General features: G+C 37.3%; 2 protein-coding genes across 5 annotated transcripts in view; both read left to right on the top strand.

Annotated features, from left to right (window-relative positions):
* The window catches only part of LOC139140704 (2-Hydroxyacid oxidase 2-like), a 34,299-nt gene extending 20,603 nt beyond the window's left edge, over positions 1-13,696 (top strand). Inside the window, exons 3-7 of one of the 2 annotated variants that reach the window (XM_070710090.1) lie at positions 155-447; positions 6,937-7,155; positions 8,768-8,926; positions 12,676-12,745; positions 13,039-13,696. In XM_070710090.1, the coding sequence (XP_070566191.1) occupies positions 155-447; positions 6,937-7,155; positions 8,768-8,926; positions 12,676-12,745; positions 13,039-13,106 (809 nt within the window). In that variant the 3' untranslated portion in view covers positions 13,107-13,696. The remainder of the gene's footprint in view (positions 1-154; positions 448-6,936; positions 7,156-8,767; positions 8,927-12,675; positions 12,746-13,038) is intronic. The other variant, XM_070710091.1, reaches the window with a different exon arrangement.
* A 3,218-nt stretch (positions 13,697-16,914) lies between these two features.
* Positions 16,915-26,231, top strand: LOC139140707 (2-Hydroxyacid oxidase 2-like). 3 transcript variants are annotated; one of them, XM_070710095.1, is made up of 7 exons: positions 16,915-18,120; positions 20,425-20,576; positions 20,869-21,160; positions 22,583-22,801; positions 23,228-23,726; positions 24,910-24,979; positions 25,299-26,231. In XM_070710095.1, exons 3-5 carry the CDS (start codon positions 21,005-21,007, stop codon positions 23,408-23,410), a joined length of 558 nt encoding a protein of 185 aa, XP_070566196.1. In that variant the 5' UTR covers positions 16,915-18,120; positions 20,425-20,576; positions 20,869-21,004; the 3' UTR covers positions 23,411-23,726; positions 24,910-24,979; positions 25,299-26,231. The 3 variants fall into 2 exon arrangements, with proteins under 3 accessions (XP_070566197.1, XP_070566196.1, XP_070566198.1); XM_070710096.1 differs by having other exon boundaries at positions 23,569-23,726.
* The last annotated feature ends 1,095 nt before the right edge of the window (positions 26,232-27,326 follow it).

The following is a 27,326-nucleotide window of genomic DNA, read 5'->3' as shown; positions in this document are numbered from 1 at the left end:
TACAGCTGGGGCGACTTGACTTTTCACTTACCTTCGGAATCCTTCGGATACAATGGTAGTTGCTGGTTAGGAGCGGAGAACATAAACACAAAATATTCAAGGCTATAAGATCGCAATCCATTTTAGAGTTTTCTTTTGGTGTTGTTTTTTACAGCTGCAGCAGAAATGGGCACTGCCATGATAATGAGTGCTTTCTCCAGTAAATCTTTAGAGGAAATCGCTACACTTCGACCAAAGTCAATCAAATGGCAGAACGTTTACACCTGGAGTGATCGTGAGGTCACAAAGGATATGATAGCACGAGCTGAGAGGGCAGGCTTCAAAGCAATTGTTATCAGTGTTGACGTTCCCGTCTTTGGTATTAAGAGACGGCTTACAAAACTTGGTGGACTGGCCATGATCATTACTCTACAGAGCTTTGGAAATCTTGATAAGTATATCGGAAAGGTATCGACACTGCTGAGATCAGTTGTGTAAATGACGTAGTTATCAGTAGCAATTTAGAACTTTAAAAAAAATGCAAAAGTGCTTCAATCTTAGAAACGTACTTAGTGCTTTCGTCGATCGATCAACGTCAAAGAAATTTATTGCACTTGCCTGTATGCCAGGTATATCGTATATAAAACACCATTGGAACTAATTTGGGATAATTGGATTTTCATATTTTGCAAATTTCTCAAAAGTGTTAGGTACCATGTAGCTGAATGTTTCAATATTGCAAATTACTCAGAAAAACAAGTGTGTAATATGAAAAGAAAAGCAAATGAGATAACATTTGTAGGTTAAATAGACATTACTTCACCATCCAATTATCCCAAATTAGTTCCAATCGTTTTATAAGTATATCGGAAAAGTATCGACAATGCTCGGATCAGTTGTGTCAATGACGTATTCATTAGCAGCAATTCAGAACTTTGGAAACAAAATGCAAAAGTGCTTCAATTATAAAAATGCACTGAGTGCTTTCGTCGAAGAAATCTATTGCAAGGTCTATAAACACGTGCCTGTATGCAAGAATATGTGAGTCATGCTGCCTCATGAGCTCCATAAATTTTGGTATGGCCATCTTTCGCCTTAACAAATTCTCCAGTGCTAATTGTCTATCATAATCTGATAAACAGTAGCAAAACATTTATCTGACAAAGCACAGATCATCAGTGAGCTGACCCGAAGTTGTTGTTGTGAAGGTTTATAACACAGAAATACACACAGACTACCAACTTTTCACTGGACTAACAAAGTCTATGAAATGGTAGCCCACACGGACTACCATAGTACCAAAGCCTGGGACATAAAATTCAGTCAGTACTAGGCATGCCATGTCTTGACCAACTCTTTGGGATGAGCTAAATGCGGTCACACGGAAACTATGCCTCCTCCCAACTACAGAAAGCCCATGGTCGGTTTTTAGCCCAGCTACAGTCGTGCTGAGAGGATCGTGGTCGTTGCAATGACGGCTATCAAAATTGCGTATGTGTTCCTGGAACACATTTAGAAATGAGTGTTGGAAATGAGATACTCAACCAGCTTCAAGAAATGAGGAAAGAAATGAACAATAAGCTGGAAGGGGTTGACAAAACCATTGGTGAGCTGACTACGTCAATGGATGACCAATTTAGTGCTTTAAATTGCGAACTGAATGCGCTTCATTCGGAGGTAAGCAGTTTGAAACAAAGAAACGAGCGTCTGGAAAAGGAAAACGAGGATTTGCAAAAAGAGTTAAATGTCTTGCATCATAAAGTGCAGCAGTTTGAAAATGAGGTCCAAGAGATGAAAAGAGAGAAAGACGACCTAGAAAACCGTTCACGGAGAAATAACTTGTTGTTTCTATGGTGTAAATCAAGAAAATAAAGAAAACTGGGATACAACGGAAAGTAAAGTGAAAGACATTATCAAAGACACGATGGGAATAGAAAAGGATGTAAAAATTGAAAGAGCGCATAGAATTTCAAATGCTCCAACCACCAAAGGATCAAAACCTATAATCGTCAGTTTTCAATCGTGGAAAGATAAAAACCTTATCCTGAAAAACGGAAAGAAGTTGAAAGGGACAAATATAACGGTTGATGAAGATTTCTCTCCAAGGATAAGAAACATCAGGAAAAAACTTTTCGCGAAACGCAGAGAAATAATGGAAGAAGATGAGTCAAGTAAAGCTTTTGTGAGATTTGACAGACTGATTGTTTACAGAAATGGTCACTCTCTTGCGTACACAGTTGATGAGAAATTAAACCAGGTAGTTGGCGACCAAAGACGAGTATAGAGGTGTGGCCGAGGCCAGAAAATATTATGTGTTTCTCCTATAAAAATTTCATGTTGGAACATCCACGGGCTAAAATCAAAAATAGGACAACCTCATTTCCATGAATCTGTAGTAAGTTTGACATTTTTGGGTTATTGGAAACTTGGGCTAAAGATGAGTTGGAATTTAGTAATATTTTTCCTGGTTATATTGCGTTTAGTTGTGGTGCAAGAAGGTCAACTCAGAGAGGACGCTTTAGCGGTGGTGTGTTATTATTTGTGAAATCGAAATATAAAATGGGAGTCAAAAGAATCAATAAGGATATAGAAAATTGTATAGTTCTTAAAATGAAAAAAGAGTTTTGGGGTGTTGAAAGAGACATTTTACTTTGTGTCACTATATTGCGCCAGAGGGGTCATCCTTTTATAATTCCGTAAATTATAGTAACGGTATTGAAAATCTAGAAGACAAATTGATTCAAATTCAAGCAGACCGTGAAGGATGTAATTTGATGGTTATGGGAGATTTCAATGCTCGATGTGGAAATTTAGAAGATTTTATCATTGAGGATGAAAATACTGTAATTGGAGAGTTGGCGGACAGCTACCCAAACGATCATTTCAACACCGAGAAATTCTAAAGATCCAGTGGTAAATAATTTCGGAATGTCTTTGATCTCCATGTGTTGTTCTTTAAGTTTACATTTTCTAAATGGAAGAGTAACTGGTGACGAGGAAGGGGATTTTACGTGTATAGCCAATAGAGGCAGAAGTACTGTTGATTATGTATGTGTATCTACTGACTTGTATCGCCATATTTCACATTTTGAAATACCAACAATGGATGGATCTGATCATTTCCCACTGACATGTATTTTAAAGTGTAACACATCGGGTGATCCTGCTTCACCTTTTGAGAATGCACGTATTGCTAGAGGTACTTACACAATGGAAAGAAGAATCAAAAAGTTTATATCGTGATTTTTTATCAACGCAATACGTGAAAGATAAGCTACATGATTTGCTTATGTTGGTTGATTCTGATGTAAATGTAGTGGTGAAAAATTTATCTGCTCTGCTTGAAGAAGCGGGCAAAAATGCACATATGTTCATGCCTTTCAAAGCAGAAAATGGTATTGCACAGCGCACACAAGCAACATGGTTTGATCAAGAATGCAGGCAGAAAAGACATCTGAAATTCCAGTGCTTGAACAGATTTAGAATATCTGGTGATCCAGCTGACTACGATGAATATTCAAAGGTCAGAAACGAATACACAAAAATGTGCAGAGAAAAGTCGACACATTTCACCAATTTGCAAAATAATAGACTGCACTCGACAAAAAATGTAAATGAAATGTGGAAAATTCTTAGTGGGTTAAAATACAAAGGGAATCCTGCAAATGCCATTGACATTCAATCCTGGGGTATGTACTTTTCTTCCCTGTTAAACGTAAATCACGAGGAGGCAAATGTTCAGGAAATTTATTCGGCAGATTTAGGACAGGTTTACATTGAAGAGGACACTTTAAATGCACCAATTACAGATACTGAAATCCTAGAAAGCATTCAAATTTGAAGAAAAATAAAGCAGCTGGGGAAGACTATCTTATTGGAGAATTTTTCAAATCAGCTCAAGATATATTGTTACCCATTTTAAATAAGCTTTTCAATAGAATTTATGATACTGGTGTTTTTCCCTTCAGGCTGGGGAAAGGAATTATTTTGCCACTTTACAGAAAGGAGATACGGGAAATCCAGAAAATTATAGAGGTATTACATTGCTTAGTGTCTTCAGTAAAATTTTTACGGGTATTTTAAATAAGAGGCTTTATTGTTGGGCAGAAGCAACCAATAAGATCCCAGAAGAACAGCTGGTTTTCGTAAGAAATACAGTACAATAGATAACATGTTTGTTTTAAACGCACTCATTCAAAAACACTTGTCCAGGAAGAAATTGCCTTTTTATTGTCTTTTTGTTGATTTTCAAAAGGCGTTTGACAGTGTAGAGCACAAGAAATTATTTGAAAAACTGTCTATGTCTGGAGTTGGTGGTAAAATGTTAAACATGATTAAGAGCATTTACAAGGATGTACAATCTTGTGTAAGAGTTCAAAACCAGTATTCAGATTTTTTCAATTGTAATATTGGCGTCAGACAAGGATGCATGCTTAGCCCCTTATTATTTGTTTTATTTATTAGTGAATTACAGTCGTGTATAATGAATGCAGGGTATACAGAGGTGCAAATAGATTATTTGTATGATCTTTTTTTACTTTTGTTTGCGGACGACATTATTTTGTTTTCAAATACGGTAAACGGTTTACAAAATCTTATCAATGTGCTTTCAAATTATTGTGAGAAGTGGAAACTAAAGGTGAACCTAGACAAAACAAAGATTGTTGTTTTTAAACGAGGTGGAAAACTTGCTAGAAAAGAGAGATGGTATTTTAACGGAAAGCGGATCTCTGCTGTAAGCTTTTACAAATATCTTGGTTTGTTATTTTCTTGTAGGGGTAGTTGGGGTAAGGCAATAAAGACCTTGGCCCAACAAGCGAGTAAAAATCTAGCCGTACTACAAAGGTTTTATTATAAAATCAAAAAGCTGCCGTTATCATTGTATTTCAAATTATTTGACGCTATGGTTACTCCTATTTTGACGTATGGAGCTGAAATTTGGGGTTATAAGCTTTATGACAATGTTGAAAGAGTTCAACAAAAAGCTTGTAAAAATATTCTTTGCGTACGATTAAATACATCCAGAAATGCAGTTTTAGGAGAATGTGGCAGACTACCGGTATTTGTTATAAGTGTTAAGAAGTGTATCAAGTATTGGTTAAAACTGATTCAAATGGAAAACTACAGACTCCCTTTCAGAGCCTATAAAATGCTTAAACATTTAGATGATAGTGGGAAAATTTCTTGGGCAAGTCAAGTACGCATTCTACTGCAAAACTTTGGTTTTCATTATGCGTGGTTGGCTCAGGAAGTTGGAAATCCTGATTATTTTTTGTCTTTATTTGTATCAAGAGTCGCTGAAGTTTCGATGCAAACGTGGCATACAAACATTCATAAGGAAACTTCACTTTATAATTATATTACTTTTAAACATTTGTTAGAACCAGAAAGGTATATTGACATTTTACCAGAAAGACACCTCATATCAGCAGTCGCCAGAATCAGATGTGCAGTAGAAAGCAAACTAGAAATTGTAAGAGGAAGAACTAAAAATAGAAAGACAGTTGAGATTATGTAGATTTTGCAAGAAGAGATCTGTAGATGATGAATATCATTTTTGTTGATATGTGACTTTACTCAAGCATTAAGACAACATTATCTGCCTGTATATTACACTGAGAATGTATCCTTTGTAAAATTTATTGAACTCATGAAAAATAGGGATAAGCATGTGATTTTTGGCCTTGCCAAATATATTCACCATGGTATACACAAGAGAAAGTTGTCAGAGAGACCACAAGTGTAAGTGATATAAGTATTGTACGGCGAGTGTGTCTGTCTTTTTGTAGTTTTCTTTTTCGGTAGATTTGTAATTGTTACTGATAGTGTTTTAATCTTTGCCCCTTCAAAAGACTTATGTATTTCCTTTTATAGTTTGTGTAACGAAAGGCTGGTGGCCTATGTTATTGAAGCAATAAATATTTATTCCTATTTATTCCTCAAATTTGCGTACAACTCATTGTATTGACGGGTTGTCAATACAATGATAGGTCACCAAACTTTTGAGTGTCACTGTTGTCAATTATACCAGTTTCCTTTGGGTATTGAGGGTGTGCAGGTATTTACATCAAATGACTAACACATTCACTTCATTGGCAAAATCTTGAAAAATAACATTTTCTTGTCTGGTTAATGAAAAAAATCCCTCAACTAAAATATGCATGGGCTACCAGCCATTGTCACTGGGCTACGGTAGCCCAATGGGCCGGGACTACATGGAAAAAAGTTAATTTCTATATATATATATATATATATATATATATATATATATATATATATATATATATATATATATATATATAATATATATATATATATATATTTTGCAGGATGCATGAAACTGAAGTAATATATTTCATTACTTTGTACTTGAAGTAATGTTTATATATATATATATATATATATATATATATATATATATATATATATATATATATATATATATATATATATATATATATATATATAATATATATATATATATATTGCAGGATGCATGAAACTGAAGTAATATATTACATTACTTTGTACTTGAAGTAATCTGTTTATATATATATATATATATATATATATATATATATATATATATATATATATATATATTATTACCTTTTTTGCCTAAGCATTACCATAGAAAACTTCAAGAACAAATAGATAGGCGGGAATATACCTACAATCCTTAAACTGAAATATGCTGGCCTGTGTTCTCCATGGAACAAGATTGCATAACTACAAGACTATGTTCATCAATTACATGTAACAATAATGTAGGAATGTCACTTTTAATATTTTACATATTTGTCTTTTCACTGTGTACATTTATTGAATGATAGTTCAGTGTTAAATATAGACATTACGAAACGTACCAAAGCACATATTGCCAAGCTAAAAATATATTGAAACTCTCGACAGTCACGACCAGACACACATAATCAGTTTTGTTTCCTCTACCAAAAGGACCTGAGGATCGGAGAACACTTTCCGCCTGAACTTGAAACCTCTTGCCTTGCTTCGACCTGGAAATACATAGCATGGGTCAAAACAATGACAAGATTGCCGGTCATCCTAAAGGGTATCATGACTGTAGAGGACGCACTACTGGCCGCAGAACACAAGGTTCAAGGAATAGTCGTATCGAACCACGGTGGCAGACAATTAGATGGTGTACCAGCGTCGGTAAAATCAACATTGCTCGAATTTCACTAAGAAAAAGCAAAATTACCTCTCTCTCTCTCTCTCTCTCTCTCTCTCTCTCTCTCTCTCTCTCTCTCTCTCTGTATGTATGTATGTATGTATGTGTAAACTGAAACATTATTCTTTTAGTTTTGAGACTAAAAACACAGTTTTATAGTCTCTGCGATTTGCAAGTGTTTTATTTCCCGCTGGTCGATCAGTATTTTACTGTGTTTGTTTTAACGTGTTGCAGTTTTTATCCTCTGCCTTTTAACAAGTTTTTTATCTCCCGCTCGTCGGCCAATATTTTAATGTATTGTTTACTTTGAATGGGTAATAAGGCAGGGTTTTCACTAAGATATCTGACAGGGCAGTACAGCCTGAGCAAAGAGAACACGCGGAAGACAAGTTGTACCCTCTCTTGCATGGAAAAAATTGAGAAATTGATGAGTACAATGGTGCAATATGTGAGGTGTTTTTCAATTTGTCTCTTTAAAAGTAAAACTGTTAGAACACCCCAAGGGGGGATATAGTGCGAGAGGGGGATGTCCCCCCTCTCGCATCGCAAATTTTGAGAAATTGACATGTGAAATGGTGCAATCTGAGAGGTGTTTAAATTCATTTTGCACCAAAAATTGAGTAACCCCCCCTTCTTTCTCTCCATATTTTGAGCAACCCCTTGTAGCTTTCAATTTTTTGAGTGACCCCCAAGGCCATCAATAATGACGGCTCCCAAACATGAGTAAACAGGAGGCACTCTGTTGAACCGGTCCGTTAATGGTTGCTGTAAGTAGTTAAATCTCAGGTCTTAAATCGTCTTTGTAGTTCTTTTGAACTATGTCATACTATACCCATTTACATGCACAATTATATCGAGCACCTTTATTTCTTGTCTAGCTCGAACATGGAAGTCGTTTTCCGGCTCTGTAGAAATCTAAAAATACAGTTGAACCTCAGGGTATCTCCATCAATATTCGTCTAGAAGTTATGAATATGATCAATAAATGTCATGTATGCCCTTACCTGTGTCTAGTGTGTGCCAATTACTTTACCCTAGCTATCTCCGTATAGTATTTCAAAAAAACAGTTCACATCTGTGAATTGCCAACGTGGGGGCTTATCGTCCTCACCAAATAACTGGTTAGCTGCTCATAAGGTAGTCCGTCTACTACATTATGAGCTGCTAACGAGTTATTTTGTCAGGGCGATAAGCCCCTACGTTGTTGATCAGCAGAACAAGTTAATGAAGGGGATAAGGGAGGGCAATTAACAAATATGGGCTGTTTCCTTTGAAATACTACACAGAGATAGCTAGGGTAAAGTACTAGGCACACACTAGACACTGGTAAGGCTTGTATAATGAAAAAAGTTTACTTGAATTCATGAAATTTATTGATCGTATTCATAAGTTCTAGACGAATATTGCTCGCGATACCCTGTGGTTGAACTCCCCTTCCCCTTTCCACCGTCCGGGCCGCACGGCTTTGTTTAAAATGTCGACAATTCGAGGGAGGGTCTTTGCCCAAAGAAACGCCTTTTGCTAGCGAAGTTACCCCTTTGCATGGGTTTTAGAGTCAAGAGAGCCGGAACGCGACGAGAGTGATAAATTTTGCAGATTGATGTGTTATCGGACATCGTTGATGCAGTCGGGGACAGACTGGAAGTATACGTAGACGGTGGTATACGAACTGGTACTGACGTTTTGAAAGCATTGGCACTTGGTGCAAGGGCTGTATTCATCGGTAGGCCTGTAGTCTATGGACTGACAAGCAATGTAAGTCTTCCTGTTCTACATTAATTCATATTGGGGTTTAAGTTCTTAGAACATGAGTTTCAAAATAACGTCTAAATATATTCAACGGGATGACGGTACCATAATATTTGTAGCCTTCTGCTCGCTATATCACCTGCATGGTTGAATTAAAATTTCATTATGGAGGTTATTTAATCAACGCTGTATTTACTTGCTTGTTATCGTAGATATCATCAAAATGCAAGCACATCATGTTTGAAGTCAGCTTATTCAATCAAATTCGCTGATCTCTCCTAAATCATTAATTTTGGTTGAAGTCACAGTCTCAAGAAAAACAAAGGCCTGAATTCCCTTTAGAAAACCAGATAAAAAGTGAAAATGCTCACGTGTTTCATGATATGTTGCAGTTGTGTGTAAAATCAAACTTTGGCCACATGATTGCAACTTCATAGAAAGTATTATGATCAACATCATGATTAATAGTCACCACACATTAATTCTAAAAGTCATTAAGTAAACAAATATGTAATTAGCTGAAATGAAATAAAGATACTAAATCACTTTGACTTCTGTCATTGTATCTTCACTATGTATAGCAAGTGTCATTGCCTTTCGTCGAGTCCTTCAAGCTATATATTCCAAACTGTGAAAGCTCATTAGATATGCAAATTATAAATTAGCTGAAATTAAAATGCGAAATGACGTTCAATATTGTTTTAACTTGATGTCATCAATGTATATAGCATGCTTTGTCAGCTTTGATCGAGTAAATCCAGGTAGATATCCCTTATTAAGAAAGTTCACTAAACATGCAATTTAGGGACTTACTGAAGTAAAAATGCTTAATGTCATTCAAGAATGATGTATCATAGCATCTTCAATCTTCAATATATTGTAACGAAACTCTGAATTACCAGAAATACCATGAAAGTCAAAACCTGCTAAAACACGTGAGGACAATTCTCTCAGAAATATGTAGTGTGATAAAGTGAACGGGCCTCTGAATGACGTCCGTCACCGAGGTGTTCGACTTGTGCATGAACAGAACAAGCACGTAGGAAACCGGGTCTACAGAGGCTACTGAACACACGCCTCGACTCAGACGAAACCAACCACAAAGATAACCAGGAAAACTAACTTAGTGTACCAGTACCTGTAAATCTGGCACCTCAGCCTCACGGAGGCCTACTAAGAATAGCAAGATATAGGATTTAACGCAAAATAGGAGAAAATAGCGGTAGCCATGAGGTTAGATCAGGAGAGTACAGAGATGCACTGCTCACTGCAGGACGGCTACCTGAAGAGTGTGGCCCAGCCGGGGGATGGGTTGCCTATAGTTACCATGGACATGTGACTAAAACCCTTCCCCTAATTTGGTGACTGACATACGCGGGAACGCTTTATCTGAAAATCACGGATATTGCCTATTTTCTCAACCACCTGCAAATCCAAAGTAGGGACCCATCCGCACCAACGGGCTCCGAGGGCGATTTTGTGTGCAGTATTTCATAACAATATGTAGCAAGTTTTGTCATCTTTGGTCGAGTTAATCCAGATATATCTCCCTAATTAGGAAAGTTCATTAAATATGCAAATCTAAACATGCTGGTGGTGGTGGTGGTGTAGTGGTGGTGGCGGCGGGGATGAAAGTCTGTCAAGAGACACCAAAACTCCCTTATTTAATCATTGGGCTTACCTAAGATCTTGTCTCTTTAGGGTATTTTCATTATTTTATATCAGAGTCTCGTGACACAGAAGTTTGTCAAGTGACCTTGATTGGTGTCGGATGGATCAACGATCATTTCCATTTATAAATTTACTGCGCAGAAATTCAAACTAAGGGAGCCGTCATCATTTACGGCCTGGGGGGGGGGGGTCGGAGGAATTGCTTTCGAAACTCCAAAATTTCCAGTAACCCCCCCCCTGCCAACCATGACGTATTTGAGTAACCCCCCTCTCTGCTACAGAAAATTTGAGTGACCCCCCTCTCCCCCCAAAAAAAAATTGGGAAAGTTAAATATCTATACAATAAAATGGATTGCTGCTACGACAGGCCCTGTACAGACCCTGATTAAACCCTGTGGTATAGGTCTTTGTCGGAAGGAGGTTCCAATTACTGTGGCAGGGGCTGATGTACAGGTCTGTATCCAGTGCTCTGGTGACATGCAGTTATTCTGTAGGATTTTTTTTTCAAGAGGGGGAAGATGTGGTGCGAAAGCACCACAAGAGACCGCATAAGCGGTCGCGGGGGAGGTCAGGAGGGGGGTGTCCCCCCTCCTGCCATTGGAGCTTTTGAAAAATAGAGATTAAAATGGTGTTATTTGGTGGCACTTGGGGAGTATTTTTTTCGTATAAAAAACTCAAAGGAAAATAAATCTGAGACAGTATTCCAAAACTTATATTTCAGTTCACTGATTTCAACTATAATTTTTGAAACCGAGAAAATAGCGACAGACATACATTTATTTAACATTTATTATTTATTATTATTTTCCTGCAATAAAAGATGGGTTTGTTGTCAAGGCATTCAAATGGTTTTAAACTTTATAGCATCAGAATAAGCTTGCTTTACACATTTTCCCCTATCGGTAACCTATACAATGTAGAATATAGAAAGCAGACGTTTCTCATTAATGATCAGGCAAGTATATCAATCTTTAATCAGGAAATACTGAAAAATGTACTCAGTACTAGCCTCTAACATAAGGCTTGCCACGTCGAATAGCTGATCATTCTCGTCTGAAGATCACAATAACGTGAAACACATAGTGTAATGAGATTTTAGTTTCTACTTGAAACCACCTGTATTATGATATATATATATATATATATATATATATATATATATATATATATATATATATATATATATTATGTGTGTGTGTGTGTGTGTGTGTGTGTGTGTGTGTACACACAAATACCGGGTATGAATATACATATCTTTACTATTATTGTTGTATTAATTCGTAACTCCACTAAATGTTTCAATACATGTCAACAAAATTGAGTAGCCCCCCTTTCTTGTTCTCCACTTTTGAGCAACCCCCCCCCCCTTGTAGCTTTCGATTTTTTGAGTGAACCCCCCTCAGATTCCTCCGACCCCCCCCAGGCCATAAATAATGACGGCTCCCTAAGAAGATGTTGAGAGGTTTCACCATTCTTTGAAATACTTTTCCCCGAGAGGGTAACTCAGATTACATTAACATCACATAGTAGCCTCCCAAGACTAGTGTAATGTTGTTCAGAGTTGTGGGATGATACGATTTCCTTTGATACATTTGGTCATTTCAACTCTCGTTTCCTTAGTAACTGCATCCACAACTTGATTCTCTGATGTTTGATATTTAGAGGGAACAGGTTTAACCGTTTCAAATCCCACATTATTCTTTTGAACCTTTGTAGACTTCTGATAAATATCTCTAAATATTGTCAGAAGCAATCGTCTTGCAGTGTTCGTAAATGTTCTGTCGTGTTTCCCACCTGCATATTTCTACATACTATTTATTCAACGTTTTTTTCATTTCACTCTTAAAATGAATAACATTCTACTGCATTATATCAAATGATACGTATTTCCTTTTTGGATAGACTGTGAAAAAGGAGCTAAGATAATCGCCATATTTTTGTCAAAGATTTGCCGTGATCAAATGACGGTTAGTCTTCGTACCTTTAATGTGTTACATAATTATCATACTCTACATGCAGTGATCTTCAAACGTCGAGCGAAATAAATGAGTAATTGCAGATTCATTTTTATAATGTTATTTTAGGGAGAAGAAGGTGTGAAAACTGTTCTTCAAATCCTAGGAGATGAGTTGAGCAGAGCCATGGCTTTGACAGGTTTGTGTAGCGACAGTCTCAAATAGAGCCTCAAGGATCCTCGGGGAGGGGAGGGGAGGGGAGGGGAGGGGAGAGAGAGTGTAGTAGTAGTAGTAGTAGTAATAGTAGTAGTAGTAGTAGTAGTAGTAGTAGTAGTAGTAGTAGTAGTTTTAGTAGTAGTAATAGTTGTATCGTTCGGTATTGTGACACATACAAACTCAATTCAATTGCAAAGAATCGATAAACACAGGGCATTCCCCATTATAAAATGAATTTCACGAAGCTGCAAGTTTCCTCAATATTCCCTATTTCAGGATGTAGCCGAATAAGTGATATATCCAGGGATCTACTTAGTAAGGCGGACCAATGGTCGAAGCTATGATCGTGATTTCACTATTGTTGTTTGGAGACTTGCATTCATGTCAGACGAAAACCGGTTTGTGTACATGACGTATACTTTATGTCACACTCTGAATTATCGATGTATCAACCACGCCAAAGGATTGACTGTGCCACCAACTCCAACAAATTTTCTTTTATTGCCAATGATTGTCCAATTTTAATCTGTTCATAATATACTTGTAATGCAAAACTCGAAAGTACTTTTCTGTGTCAGCACAATCGGTTCATGACTTGCCGTTTATGTTTAAACTTCACACAATACGTTTCAAGTCGGTTCTCAGTCAGCCAGCTGAACATTGTCATTTTACGTACTGTGCATTGTGTAATCTATTTACTTTAATGAGAGCAAAACAGCTGCTGAACAGAAGTGAAAATGCTCACGTGTTTCATTATATTATATTACAATTATGTGTAAATTTGAACCTTTGCCACATGTTTGCAACTTCATTGAAAGTGTTATTATCAACAGCATGAACAATATTCACCACAGATTAATTCCAGAGGTCATTAAGTATACAAATATGTATGTAAATAGCTGAATAAAAATACTGAATTTTTTAAATAAAAATACATTTTTTGACTGCTGTCAATTTATCACCACTTTATATAGCAATTGTAATTGCCTTTTTGTCAATTGTAATGATCAACATAAAGAACAATATTCAGCACAGATTAATTCTAAAGGACAACGCAGCTGGGGGAATTGTATGAGCCCCTCACCAAGATATCTACGTATAGTACATGTCGCACACTATGTAAGTGTGTAGGTAGCCCCTTATCACGATGATATCGTAAACGTTTTGAGTTAAGGTTATATAATGTATATGATTACCAGAAAACAATGACCACACAATCATTTAAGTTCATTAGTCTGCATTCACAAACACCATTCGAAGGGAGGGAGCATTGAGGATTGGAAAATATCAAGGGAATGTTGGGGAGCATGTGAATAGATTCTGGAAATTAAAGAGGGACTCGAAACGAAACTGTCTCTGTTTGATATGAAATATTTGTTGGTTTGCCTCTTTAAAAAGTCACAAAACGAGTACTTTTCACAGTCAAATAGATATATCGATCCAGATCACGTGGAACTCCTCCAGCCTTTTTTGTCAACAGAAACATGAATTTTGACTTCATAGAGCAGTACGCAGATTAGAGCTAACCGCTTGTTCCAATGCACAATACTGGGGATTTATGAAAAAGCCAATTTGCAACGTTTGCAGCATTCAGGAATCCAAACGCTTGAGCTTAAAGTTGTGAGGCTAAATAACAGCTGTTGATAAGAGTACTGAAAACAGCTTGTAAGACCCTCTCTTTATACATCTTTATTCCCCACCTGTATTCCCCCAGATGCTTGTGAATGTCGCCTAGCAAGTTATTTAATTTTAGAAAAATCAATATTACTTCTTAGACACACGAACCAACACCTTCATCTCAGCCTTTAAGCCATACGGTAAAATCTGATGCAAAGGAAGTGATATTTATTGCACGCAATGCTATCAAGCGGATTTGGCATTCCACATATTAAAGTAGGCCATTATAAATGCCATTGTTGAGCCGTACTATATTTTACAAACGTCCTTAACCAGTCTCATGGTGACCCAGTATCATGTTTGATCCAGTAAGGCTGCATTCACAAACATCTCTGGAGGGGAAGATTCGGAAAGTACAAGTTCTCGGATTTTTCAAATACCCCCTAACAAACTCGCAATGTGTCCAAGTCCCTCTTCTGACTTGATATATCTGAAGTCCCCTCCCCCTCAAGTAAGGCAAAATGTGGCCAATATTGTGCTTCGTCCAAAAATATCAATCATAACACATGGGATTCTATTGGGCAAACCAATTACATTTTCCCCATAAAAGCAAGCTGTATCTCTACATTTATATGTGTGTGATAATTCATGTAAATGTACTCGTGTAAATGTGAAAAGTGCATGTGTGTACAAAAAATTGATTTGTGGATTTCATCGATAATGTTGATTCACTATACATTGTAGTCTATGAGGAAGCTATGATTTTTTTACGATACAAAACTAGCTAAATATTTTCCAATCTAAAATTAACTAATCTGTTCCATCTATATAAGTTTGATAACTGATACAACTGTTTTTGATTAGCATGGGGTGTTTACAACTGCACATGCGGACAAGAAATTTAATTTGGAATTATACACAGGAGTCTATGACAAACTGTAAATAATTATTTCTCAATTTAAGCTACCAATATTGGAGCATATGGACCCTGAATAATAAACATAATTGTACTTCATTAGAAGAGGGTAGTTACATATGCATAATTTTGGAATATCGCCGGAAACGTTGATCCACTGTACATTGGTAATCTATAACCAATCAAAATTCGGCCGCTCGCTTGTTAGCAGAAAGAAGAAAAGGGACCACATAACACCAGTACTGCAAAATTTACATTGGCTTCCAGTCCAGAAACGAATTGATTTTAAAATTCTTTGTTTCACTTATAAAAATCTTACAGGCCAAGCCCCTGACTATCTAGCAGAAATGCTTACAGTACGTCGTACTGGTCGCCGTACACCGTCCTTAGGTCCCAGTCTAGTGTGCGATCATTTTGCATCAGCCTGTTTGCAACACGGCTTTTTATGGCAATAGAGCCTTTTCTGTATGTGCTCCCCATTTGTGGAATGCTTTACCATTTGTGATAAGGCTTGCTAATTCTTATAACAATTTTAGAAGTCATTTAAAAACTTATCTTTTTAGCTCATTTTATTCCTAGACATTTTTTAAAATTTTATCTCCTTGCATTTTATTGGTGTTTCTCCTAATTTTTATTTATAATTTACCTCTTTTTTAGTGTTGTGTAAAGCGCATTGAGATTTTTCAAATGTAATGCGCTCTATAAGAAATAAATATTATTATTATTATTATTATTATTATTATTATTATTATAACAAAACTGTGAATATTTTTTTCCAATTTAAAACTTGCAATATTTGGACCCTGATTAATTGGCATAATTGTACTTGATTAGAAGAGGGTGGTTACATGTGCATATGTTTCGTCGAAAATGTTTATCCACTATACAATGTAGTCTATGAAGAAACTGTGAATATTTTTTTACGATACAAAACTAGCTAAATCTGGGTATGTATCGTCATTTGATAATTATTATCAAATGACGATACATAAGTATTATACTTATTTAATGAACTTGATTAGACTAAGGTGGTAGCAAATGCATGTCTGTGCAAGAAATTTGATTTTGGAATTTCACTGGAAATGTTTATTCACTATACATTGTAGTCTATGAGGAAATCTGAAATCTCCCGCCCCCTCCAGAGGTGTTTGTGAATGCAGCTAATACCTTCTCGTGTCACCGCTTGGAGTGACGCATAGAACCATTGTACCATGGCGGGCGGCAAGCAGTTAGTGTGTCTCGATGATTTCGAGGCAAGAGCCAAGGATATACTGTCAACACCAGTGTTGGCATACTACAGCTCAGGGGCCGACGAAGAAAACACGCTCAGAGAGAACAGAAAAGCGTACCGCAGATAGGTTACCGAAACATCGCGTTGTAAATATATCTTATTAAATGTGTATTGTCGTATTCCATGTTGTACATAAAATAAACCCCGTATTTTTACAAAATGATATGCAAATTAGCAAAAAAACACAAAAGAAATCCCAATGTCTTCATTTACATACAGGTAATCTCTGACATTTGTTTCTAGGTTAGTTTTATTTTGAAGGGATTTCAAAATTACAGCAAGTCTGATGGGGGCATTTGATGAACGTGAATTAAGATTGTTGGGAGAGTCATTTGAAAAAATCTAGGTTTTGTTGTATTCTTACCAAGGTGTTTGAGAATGATGCCTTGCAAGATATCTAATTTCAGCAAAATCAATGTTGGGGAGCCGGCCGTCATCATTTACCGCCTGGAGGTCGGTCGGAGGAATTTCATCGGAAACTCCGTAATTTCGAGTAACCCCCCCCCCCTACCAACCATGATGAATTTGAAAAACCACCTCTCTCACACAGAAATTTTGACCGATCCCACTACTTATAAAAATTATGTATCAATACAGTGATTTGAAAAATTTACAAAAATACAGCAATAATAAAGACCTTTCAAATTCTGGTGTAGGCCTACTATGCTAGATTATCATCTGTTATCTCATAACAGTTGAAAAAGGTGAAACCAACAAAATAAAATTCAAAGTCACAACAAAATGTAGATATAGATATAAAGTTCACGCTATAACCAGTGTCCAACAATATAGCATTGCTGAATTTGGATGAGTATCATGACAGGGTTTTCACAAGGATATCTGACTGAGCAGAATTCGAAAGTACGGGGGGACACGAAAGAGGGTGAGTGGAAGTGTCAAAAGGGGTGTCCCCTTTGATGTGTGCAATGGTGGAGTGTGGTGTAATCTGAGAGGTGTTTTAATTTGTTTCTTTACTAAGTAAAACTGTTAGAACACCTAAAGGGGAGAGCAACCCCTTCTCTCCTCTCGGATCGAAAAGTTTGGAAAATTCATGTGTTCAATGGTGCAATCTAAGGTGTTTCAATTTATTTTGCACCAAAAATTTAGTAACACCCCCCTTTCTCTCCATATTTTGAGCAACCTCCCTCCTGTAGTTTTCGGTTTTTTGAGTGACCCCTCCCCCTCCGACCTTAGACCGTAAATAATAACGGGTGCCTTACGTCTTAAACGTATATACGTTTTAGCCTGCAGGCCGTATGGTAAATATTTTATGAAAAAGAAGTCACACATATTACACTAGGCTGTTCTACATTGTGCCAACGTGACATACTTGTTTGACCCAGTTACCTTCTCGTGTCACCGCTTGGAGTAACGAATAGAACCATTTCACAATGGCGGGCGCTAAGCAGTTAGTGTGTCTCGATGATTTCGAGGCAAGAGCCAAGGAAATACTGCCTACACCAGTGTGGACATACTGCAGCTCAGGAGCTGAAGAAGAAAACACGCTCAGAGAAAACAGAAAAGCTTACCGCAGGTAGGTTAACCAAATATCGCGTTGTTAACCTATCGTACCCCTTGATGTTAACATATCGTAAACTCACGAAGCTTAGGTTTAGAATTCTTTGGACATATTTGATGTTGTACTTTGCCCCGAGTGTCGGTATGGAAGTTGTAAAATGACTTACCTAAGGCAGCGTTGAGTTTTTATGGCCGGGGGTGGGCCGGCAAATTCTTCCTGCGCATCAGTCAAATAAGTGAACCCCCCTACCCATTGTACCAAAAAATTAATGAAACCCCCCCCTTTCAAGATGACAAAAATTTTATGACCCCCCCCCCCCAACATTGCTTGAGTAAAACTGCACACACAAACACCTCGGGGTATAGAGCGATAGAATCCCCCAAAAGAGCTTAGGTTTTTTTCAAATGACCTTCCCTACAAACTCAAAAGGTGTTAATGCTCAGATTTCCCCTTCTGACTTGCTATAATTTTGAAATTACCCCTCAAAGGGGTTGGATAGAAATACTGGTGGATCGCAATATTTTTGCGCAAGCGTGTGTGTACAAAATTTTGATATTTGGATTTAATTAAAATTGAGCTGTTGATAATGTTGATTCACTATACATGGTATACATATATTTTCTCATACATATATAAATTCATAAAATCTATATTCATAAATTAAAATAAAATCTTTATTCATAAAATTCATAAATCTATGTAGTACTTTTTCAATGCAAAACTATATCTATGCATTTATAGATATTTGATAATTTACATCAATGTACAAATGAAATAGGGTTGTTACAACTGGCATGCGGACAAAAAGTTTGACCTTAGAATATAACCAAAAATGTTCATCCACTATACATGGGTGTCAATGATAAAATTGTGAATAATTTTTTCCAATGAAAAACTTGGTATACTTGTGCATATACAGACGTTCAATAACAAACATAAGTGTACTTGATTACAATATGATGGTTAAAGGTGCATATTATGTGTACAAGAAATCTGATTATGGTATTTCACTGAAAATGTTCATCCAGTATACATGGGAATCTATGAGGAAAGTATGAATAATTGTTTTCCAATACAAAAATAGGTAAAGCTGTGTTATTGTACTCTCGATTATTGATATCAATGTACTTGATTTGATTAGGGTGGTAACAAATGGATGTGTTTGCCAGAAATTGGATTTTGGAATTATACCAAAATGGCTCCGATCACGTTTTGCAAATTTTGACACTATGACTTTTGACCTTGGCCAGAGCTTATAAAGGTCTAAAATGGGGTCCTAACATAACGAGATTTTTCGTCTAAAATGGCCCCGGTATATTTACTTGCGGCCGCACAACCCTGCCACTTCTCATAGTAAGTGCCCCCGGGGAACGTTACACATAAGTACAGTACGAATAGAGTAAATGGGAGTACATGCAGGGCTACTCTATAGTCCTACTATTCTCCTTGAGGCCCGCTCGTCGTTATCGTGAATTATATCAGTCGTGAAAATAGTTATAAGGGAGCCTTCAGTAATTACTGGGGATAGACCAGGGATTTCCACGCACACCTATTCTGTACAATTGACCCTCGCCCTCCACCTGTCTAAAATGTGATCCCCTATCCGACATTCTATAACTTGACCCTATCCCCAACCACTGCAGTATCTACTGTCTGCACGTCCCAGGGGTTGTACACATCAGATTAAACAGCCAGAACCAACCAGGTGGTAGGGTCGTATTCTAGGGTGAAAGGCTGGTCTGTATTCGGTTTGCGAGGTTGAAGTAACTGATAAGTATTTTAATTCTTTCACGGACAGTCTTTGGAAAAACTACGCCTTTTGCTTGTTTTTACAGACAAAAATGATGAACAAAGATCCCATTTTCCTTGGTTTTGGGACAACAATGGGTACCCAACGTCAAAAAGACAGATCTAATGTTTCATCTTCATCTGGAACCTAATCTAATTACCTACAATTTCTACACTAAATAGGCTACATACTTTGCCACACTGTGACATGTTCTGATATTACCAAAGGTAGACAATGAAATATGCAGTTTTAAATTTAGAACTTTGGAGCAGCATTGCCATTGAATATTTTATGCACATATTTCTCTACCTATGGCTATATATTTGACCATGATTTTTTATTTACAGTCGCTCCTTACAATACCATGTAGCTTATGTTAAATTGTGACCTTGTTGAAAACCAAGAAGAGAGAAAATGATACGTGACTTAAATCATGATATTCTAATACACGTGTTATTGGCCCTTATTATGGCATACACATCACTTCAACGTTTGTCACACTTGGCACGTTGTCTCTTCATATTTTATAGACTTTGGTTGAAACCACGGGTATTGAGAGATGTTTCAACCATAGATATGGTGACTGATATCCTTGGCCAGAGGATAGGTATGCCAATTTGCATATCACCGACAGCTCTCCATAACTTGGCACATCCCGAGGCCGAAATTGCAACATGTAAAGGTAAATAGCTGCAATAGCGGGCTTTCAAGGTAAATTCTTTCTTGCCGAAAGGGTTTTAAATTTAGCCGAATTTAAACGACCTTGAACTCTTTGTCCAGCCTAGGGCGAGTTGACATTTCGGTCTCTTTCGAAATTCGTTGCACGATAGCGGAGGGCAGTTCAGGGTTAGGACAACATTCAACAAAAAATATTACAGGGTTAGGAGAACATTTAACACAAAATATCCCAGGCTGTATATAGATCACAATCCCTTTGACGGTTTTCTTTTGGTGGCTTGTTTTTTTTTTTTCAGCTGCAGCAGAAATGAACACTGCCATGATAATGAGTGCTGCCTCCAGTAAATCAATAGAGGACATCGCTGCCCTGCGACAAACGTCCATCAAATGGCAGCTTGTGTATACCTGGCGTGATCGTGGGGTCCAAAAGATATGATAAGACGAGCTGAGAAGGCGGGCTTCAAAGCGATTGTTCTCAGTGTTGATCTTCCGGTTCTAGGTGTGAAGAGACGGCTTTTAAAAGATGGCAGACAGACCATCTTGCGTACTCTACAGCAGTCTAGGAATCTTTATAAGTACATCGGAAAGGTATCTCCAATATATAACACACAAGGCATGCAAGAGATTTAGAAATTAGCTGCAGTTTCGGGGATAAGAACACAATACAAAATTGCATCAATAATATGAAAGCCACCAACGTATTGCAAGGTCTGTTGGCACGCGAATGTTAAAGTAGTTTCCATAAATGTTCGTGTACATCTTTCGCTAATTCAAAATATTCAACGATGTATAGTCATCAACCAAAGCTCATTATCTTTCGTTAAGTGATAGAAGAGTTATATACTGTACTTAATCTTTCATTCACCCATCGAAGCAGTGCATGATATAATAAGGTAGTTTGTCTGACATAATCAACAAAAACGTCAGTTGTCAAGTTCTACAAAATACGTGCCTCACTATACCCTTGGAAGCGACTGGGTCAATCTATTGGAGATTGTGTCACCATCGTCTATATATGTCCATTAATCTGTGCTCACATAACGCTTTTGTGCAAACTTTGAAAGAGACCTAAGAGTGTGACAAGTCCTACGGTAATGCATGCAACAAAGATGACCAAAATTAACCTTTTTATTATACTTTACCAAAGGAAACGTAAAGAATACGAAGTCGGACCTTTACGGCCAAATAGACAATATTATAACTCAATTATTCTGCACTGTCTCACTCCTACAAGTTAGATATGACATATAGCTAAAACAAGAAACTGCGTGCCCTAAGGTATGTGACCATTTGCCCAACATCGGGAGAGCAATTGGTCTCCTGCCTCGAGGGTACATAGTCCCTTGTTTGGAATACATGTATAACGCTTTTTGTTACATGCCTCCCTTACATAGTTTTCACTACAAATATTTTGGTTTGTTTGCAAATGACTATCATATTCTTTTCTCCCATTTTTAGTTCAGTGTAAGTTAAATTGAAAAATACAAAACGATTTCATCGTAGAATGGCGTATTGATATATTTCATTCACTTTTATGCGCAGTTTATCGATTTTTCATGCATAATGTTCTACAAACCGCCTGTGATTTGAACATTTTTAAATCCCAGTCCTGTCAGTTTTCTTGAATATTTTCCAGTGTGTAAATACATTAACCCTTCGAGTGCTGTAATTTTTCGCTCAAAATTTTAGTGCAACATTTTACCAATTTTTATGAATTTTTCTGTGAGTCTTTTAATAATTTAAGAAAAAATGGACATCATATTTTATTGGCTGCAAATCTTATCACAAAATTTCAGTAAAAATCTGAAAATAAAATTGACTAGGGTAAAATTTGTAAAGGTGAAAAAAATTGACTTCCACGCTCTAAAGGTTAAATGATTGTTCAGTTGTTAAAAGGATGCACAGATTACGGAAAGCATCAAAGCCCATGGCAAGGATAACAACATTGACAACTTCAACAAAAATGACAAGAAAGTTTGCCAAATTCAGTTTTTTTTCGTCTGCCTACAGGACTTGCTGATCGGAGAAGGCTTCCCAGCTGAGCTCATGACTTCTTCCGCCGGCTCGACATGGGAAGACATTACATGGATCAAAACAATGACAACATTGCCTGTCATCCTAAAAGGCATAGTGACTGTAGAGGACGCTGTGCTCGCCGCAGAACACAACGTACAGGGAATAATTGTATCGAACCACGGTGGCAGACAATTAGATGGTGTACAAGCAACGGTAAAATCTACAATACCCTAACTTCAAGTCTCTTCGTCTCTTTCAGTCACTTTGATGAAAGGGCGTTACAACTGGAAGTCTCGCAATATGTTTACACAGCTGCACATGTTTGCTATTTACACACAGATAGACTGTTTTGTATAACCGCTTAGGTGATGATGGCTATAAGTTGGTGGCATTTAAGGTTCTTAACAGTCCCGGAGTCATCGAAGAGTGCTGCAAAATACATATTTATGTTGCACAATACACATTTACACATTTATACTAAGCACATCCCTTTCGGGTATGAAACCTATATACCAATCATGTTTTGGCCCTTTTAAAAGCCAATTATTTAGAGTGTAGCCCACTTCCCCTATGCATGGTGTTTTGGGTCCAAGGAGAGATTTGAAATCACTTCCTTACCTATGATGATGTGTTTTGCAGATTGATGTGTTATCAGACATCGTTGATGCAGTCGGAGACAAACTGGAAGTATACGTCGATGGCGGTATACGAACTTGTACTGACGTTTTGAAAGCTTTGGCTCTTAACAGTCCCAGAGTCATCGAAGAGTGCTGCAAAATACATATTTATGTTGCACAATACACATTTACACATTTATACTAAGCACATCCCTTTCGGGTATGAAACCTATATACCAATCATGTTTTGGCCCTTTTAAAAGCCAATTATTTAGAGTGTAGCCCACTTTCCCTATGCATGGTGTTTTGGGTCCAAGGAGAGATTTGAAATCACTTCCTTACCTATGATGACGTGTTTTGCAGATTGATGTGTTATCAGACATCGTTGACGCAGTCGGAGACAAACTGGAAGTATACGTCGATGGCGGTATACGAACTGGTACTGACGTTTTGAAAGCTTTGGCTCTGGGTGCAAGGGCTGTATTCTCGGTAGACCTGTATTCTATGGCCTGGCATGTGATGTAAGTCTTCTGTTTTAACTCGTTCATTTTGGGGCATATATACTTAAAAAGCGCCCATCAAATGAATACATTATTATATACAAAGGGGATGACCGGTAGCACAATATTTGAAAGCTCGTCTGCTGGGCGAATGATAATTTTGTGAAGAGTCGAGAGGGTAAAATGCTTGGTTCGGATGATCGCCTACCGCACAGCATGGAATGGCAATGTTATGTCAAAGGACACGAACTGCATTCCCGTGACATAATTCCGGGCCTTGTTTGGTTTATCTCCCATTTCTTTATCATTATTATTTTACAATTTTCGTTAAAATCTCCCGATTTAGAGCGATCGGTCTTATAATCTTAATTTCTGCCAGGTTTTAATATATTATCGTTTGTTTGGTTAAATTAACTGCACAGAAACTCAAACTAAAGAATTGTTGATGCGTTGCATCACTCTCTGAAAAGAGTTTCCCGAGAAAGTGTGTCAGATCACGTTTACATTACAGAGTAGCTCCTAAAGGCCAGGGTAATGTACGCGTCGTCCAGAGCTTTGTCTTGTTATGGATATCTCTTTATTGTAACCGCCATGATAATTTAAAGTGATGCCTATAAGTTTGCACTTTTTCTGAATGTTCCGATGTTCGGTAATGTTTTTTCATTGAACAGGTGAGCGGATGTTTAGTATATTTCAAATTTTAGTCTAAAAATGAAACCATTGACGCGCCCAACATTAACGGGTGTTTGAAATTCAAATACATTTTTGATTTCGGAAAAATGAGACGGTGAAACGTTTATCTCAATCCAAGAGCTTTATTACATGCTTCCACAAGTGGTAGACCAGAAAGTGTTGGATTTGAGAGTACGAAAATCGATATCTCTCGCCGCGGCGCATTCTACCGTAAATAGACTATGAAAGATGATCTCTTTGGATCGTCACATCGTTTGACAAAGATTCGCAAGTAGCATATCAGCACGGTCGCTTTGATAGAGGGACTGTTATATAAGTCTGTTATTGTAAGTATGTTCTAAGTACAAACATTATACTCAAAAGATCAGTATCGCCGAAGGAGGATAAGGTAAAGGCAAGGTTTACGGGACAAGCGTTTCGAATGAGATTGTCATATTGTCATTACTGCCATGTTTTAGTGAACGAATTTCTTTTTAAACTTTTGTTTTATAATTTAACAACTTGCTATCAGGGAGAAGAAGGAGTGAAAACTGTTCTTCAGATTCTACGAGATGAATTAAGCAGAGCCATGGCTTTGACAGGTTTGTGCTTTTCAAAAAACAATGTCGTCTTTTTCGTCGTCGTTGGAGAGAGAGAGAGAGGTGTTTAAGATACTATTTTAGATAAACAAATACTCTATGATTGGCGATGAGGCGGAGCCTTGACACCACACGGAACATACAAACTGTGTCATTCGTCTTACACTGCAATCCATTATCGGACATTGTGGAGTAAGCTAGTGTGACCTCAGGCAAACACTCTTGATTCCACTTCAGCAATCACTTAACCAAAATATAAGAATTGCCCTGCATAAAGTGCATTTCACGAAATTGCAGATTCCCTCATTGTTCCTTCTTTCAGGATGTAGCAGAATAAGTGATATTTCAAGGGATCTTCTAAGTCAGCGGGACCGATGGTCGAAGCTGTAGACCCATTCTTTCTAAGTCGAGTATTGCCCAAGGCCTTTGGAGACTGGTTTAAGAACGACCTGTCGATGTTTGTCCGTGTACAATTCACGTCATAAGCAGATCGACTTGGAAGAATAAACGACACGCCAAACGATTGATTCAATTAACTTTCATTAACAATGATAGCTGAATGAAACCCTCTGCATATGATGAAAACCAGGATATTCCCTCTCAAGGCGGTGGATGAACCACTCACCAGTGTAATCTAAACTTCTAAATATCACTTTTCTGGCTGATCCTCAATACGCAAGTAGAATGGAGTCTTTTTTTCATCTTCTATTTTTCAATCTATGTGTAGACATGAATTGCAATGTGAGGATTGCAAACTACACCTGCTCAACAAAAAACGTCATATCAACTATATCATACTTTTCTACTAACCTACATAACAGTAGATACAAGGTAGTAAATGTAGCTTAAAGTGATATAAAGTGTTTGACAAAGCACAAATTATTGTAATGTAATCATGGTATCCCCAAAACAACACTGCTATTGACTTTCTATAATTGTTTCCGACTGGTTTGTTCATGGACTTGGTACGTCGAGAATACCAAGAATGATGCTACCCACAAGTGACGAGCATATTTCTGTTAGATCCAAATGCACCAGCATTATCTCTAGCCCATGCTTCGCACCTGAACTACACAACACACTACACAAAGCTAGGCCAAAGACTGCCGGAAATTTCAATGTGATGGCCACAGTAAAATGATGATAATTTTTCAGTAATGTAAAGTATATAACTTGGTAAAGAATGTACACCGAAGACTGAATTCGAGACTTGGAATACCACGTTTGCCATCTTGTAATAAAGATCTAAAGTGGTGCTTACAACCAACATCTTGGTGCGTCAGCTTCAGTGACTGAAAGCATGACAGTCCAGAGTGGTACCTCAAAGTACTCGTATTCTCCAAACTTCGAGCGCAATATTATCATGCAATCTTACCATAAGACCTGGTGTGCGTAGTTATGTAAACTTTACCCGTCAGACGCTGGGTAAGATCCCGAATTTAGCATTGAATTGTACCCTGGAAAATTCAATCACATAAAACAAACGTTGAAATATAGAAGCTTGACGAGCGCCCACATGTTTGACCAAATACTTCAAAACTCTTGATTCCCTGAAAAACGATGGCTCAAAACTAATTATTTGAAGTAGATATTTGTTTTGAGGGAGGGTGTCTGACAAAGTAAACGCCCATGGATAGCGATCAAAGTGATTCTCATGAGATGCTCAGTCCATCTGAATATTGCACAACAACTACAAATAACATGATTGTAACTCATTTGGGAAAATTGGATCTTTTTATTTTTCAGTGTTGGGTGCCATATAGCTGAATGTTGCAATATTGTAAATTCCTCGTAAAAATCAAGTGCATTGCTTATTTAAAGCATATTAGTTACATATGCAGATTAAACCGCCATTGTTCACTATCCAATTATCCCGACAAGTGATTGCATCTCTCAAGAACTGCATCTTTCTCACGCTCAAAGGCATCAAACCTAGATCACATAGAACTTCTACAGCTGCTTTGTTCCATGTGTCAACAGAAACATTAATTTTGACTTTAAAGATCATTTCGAAGATAAAAGTGAACCACTTGCTCCGATTCACAATATTTGGGATTTATGAAACAGCCCATGCACAACTTTGCAGTATTCTCTAGTAGAGACAGGAAAGCAAAAAGTCATGAGACTTAATGGCAGCTCTTGATAACCATACTGAAAAACTTCTCCTTCCACGCATTGGCACCTGAACAGTGGAAGTCACACTGGTTACTTTTATTAGGACACAAATGGAACGGTGTAAACACACTGACTGGCGTTTTTTTCGGTAACAAGTCAAATTTAGGGCAAGAATAGGTAATTTACATGACCCAAGAGTGACATCACTCCATTTATAGCCTTATAGCCACTGTAA

Source organism: Ptychodera flava, chromosome 9, assembly GCF_041260155.1.
Source record: "Ptychodera flava strain L36383 chromosome 9, AS_Pfla_20210202, whole genome shotgun sequence".
Classification (NCBI taxonomy): Eukaryota; Metazoa; Hemichordata; class Enteropneusta; family Ptychoderidae; genus Ptychodera; species Ptychodera flava.
This window is presented reverse-complemented; position numbering and strand designations above follow the sequence as displayed.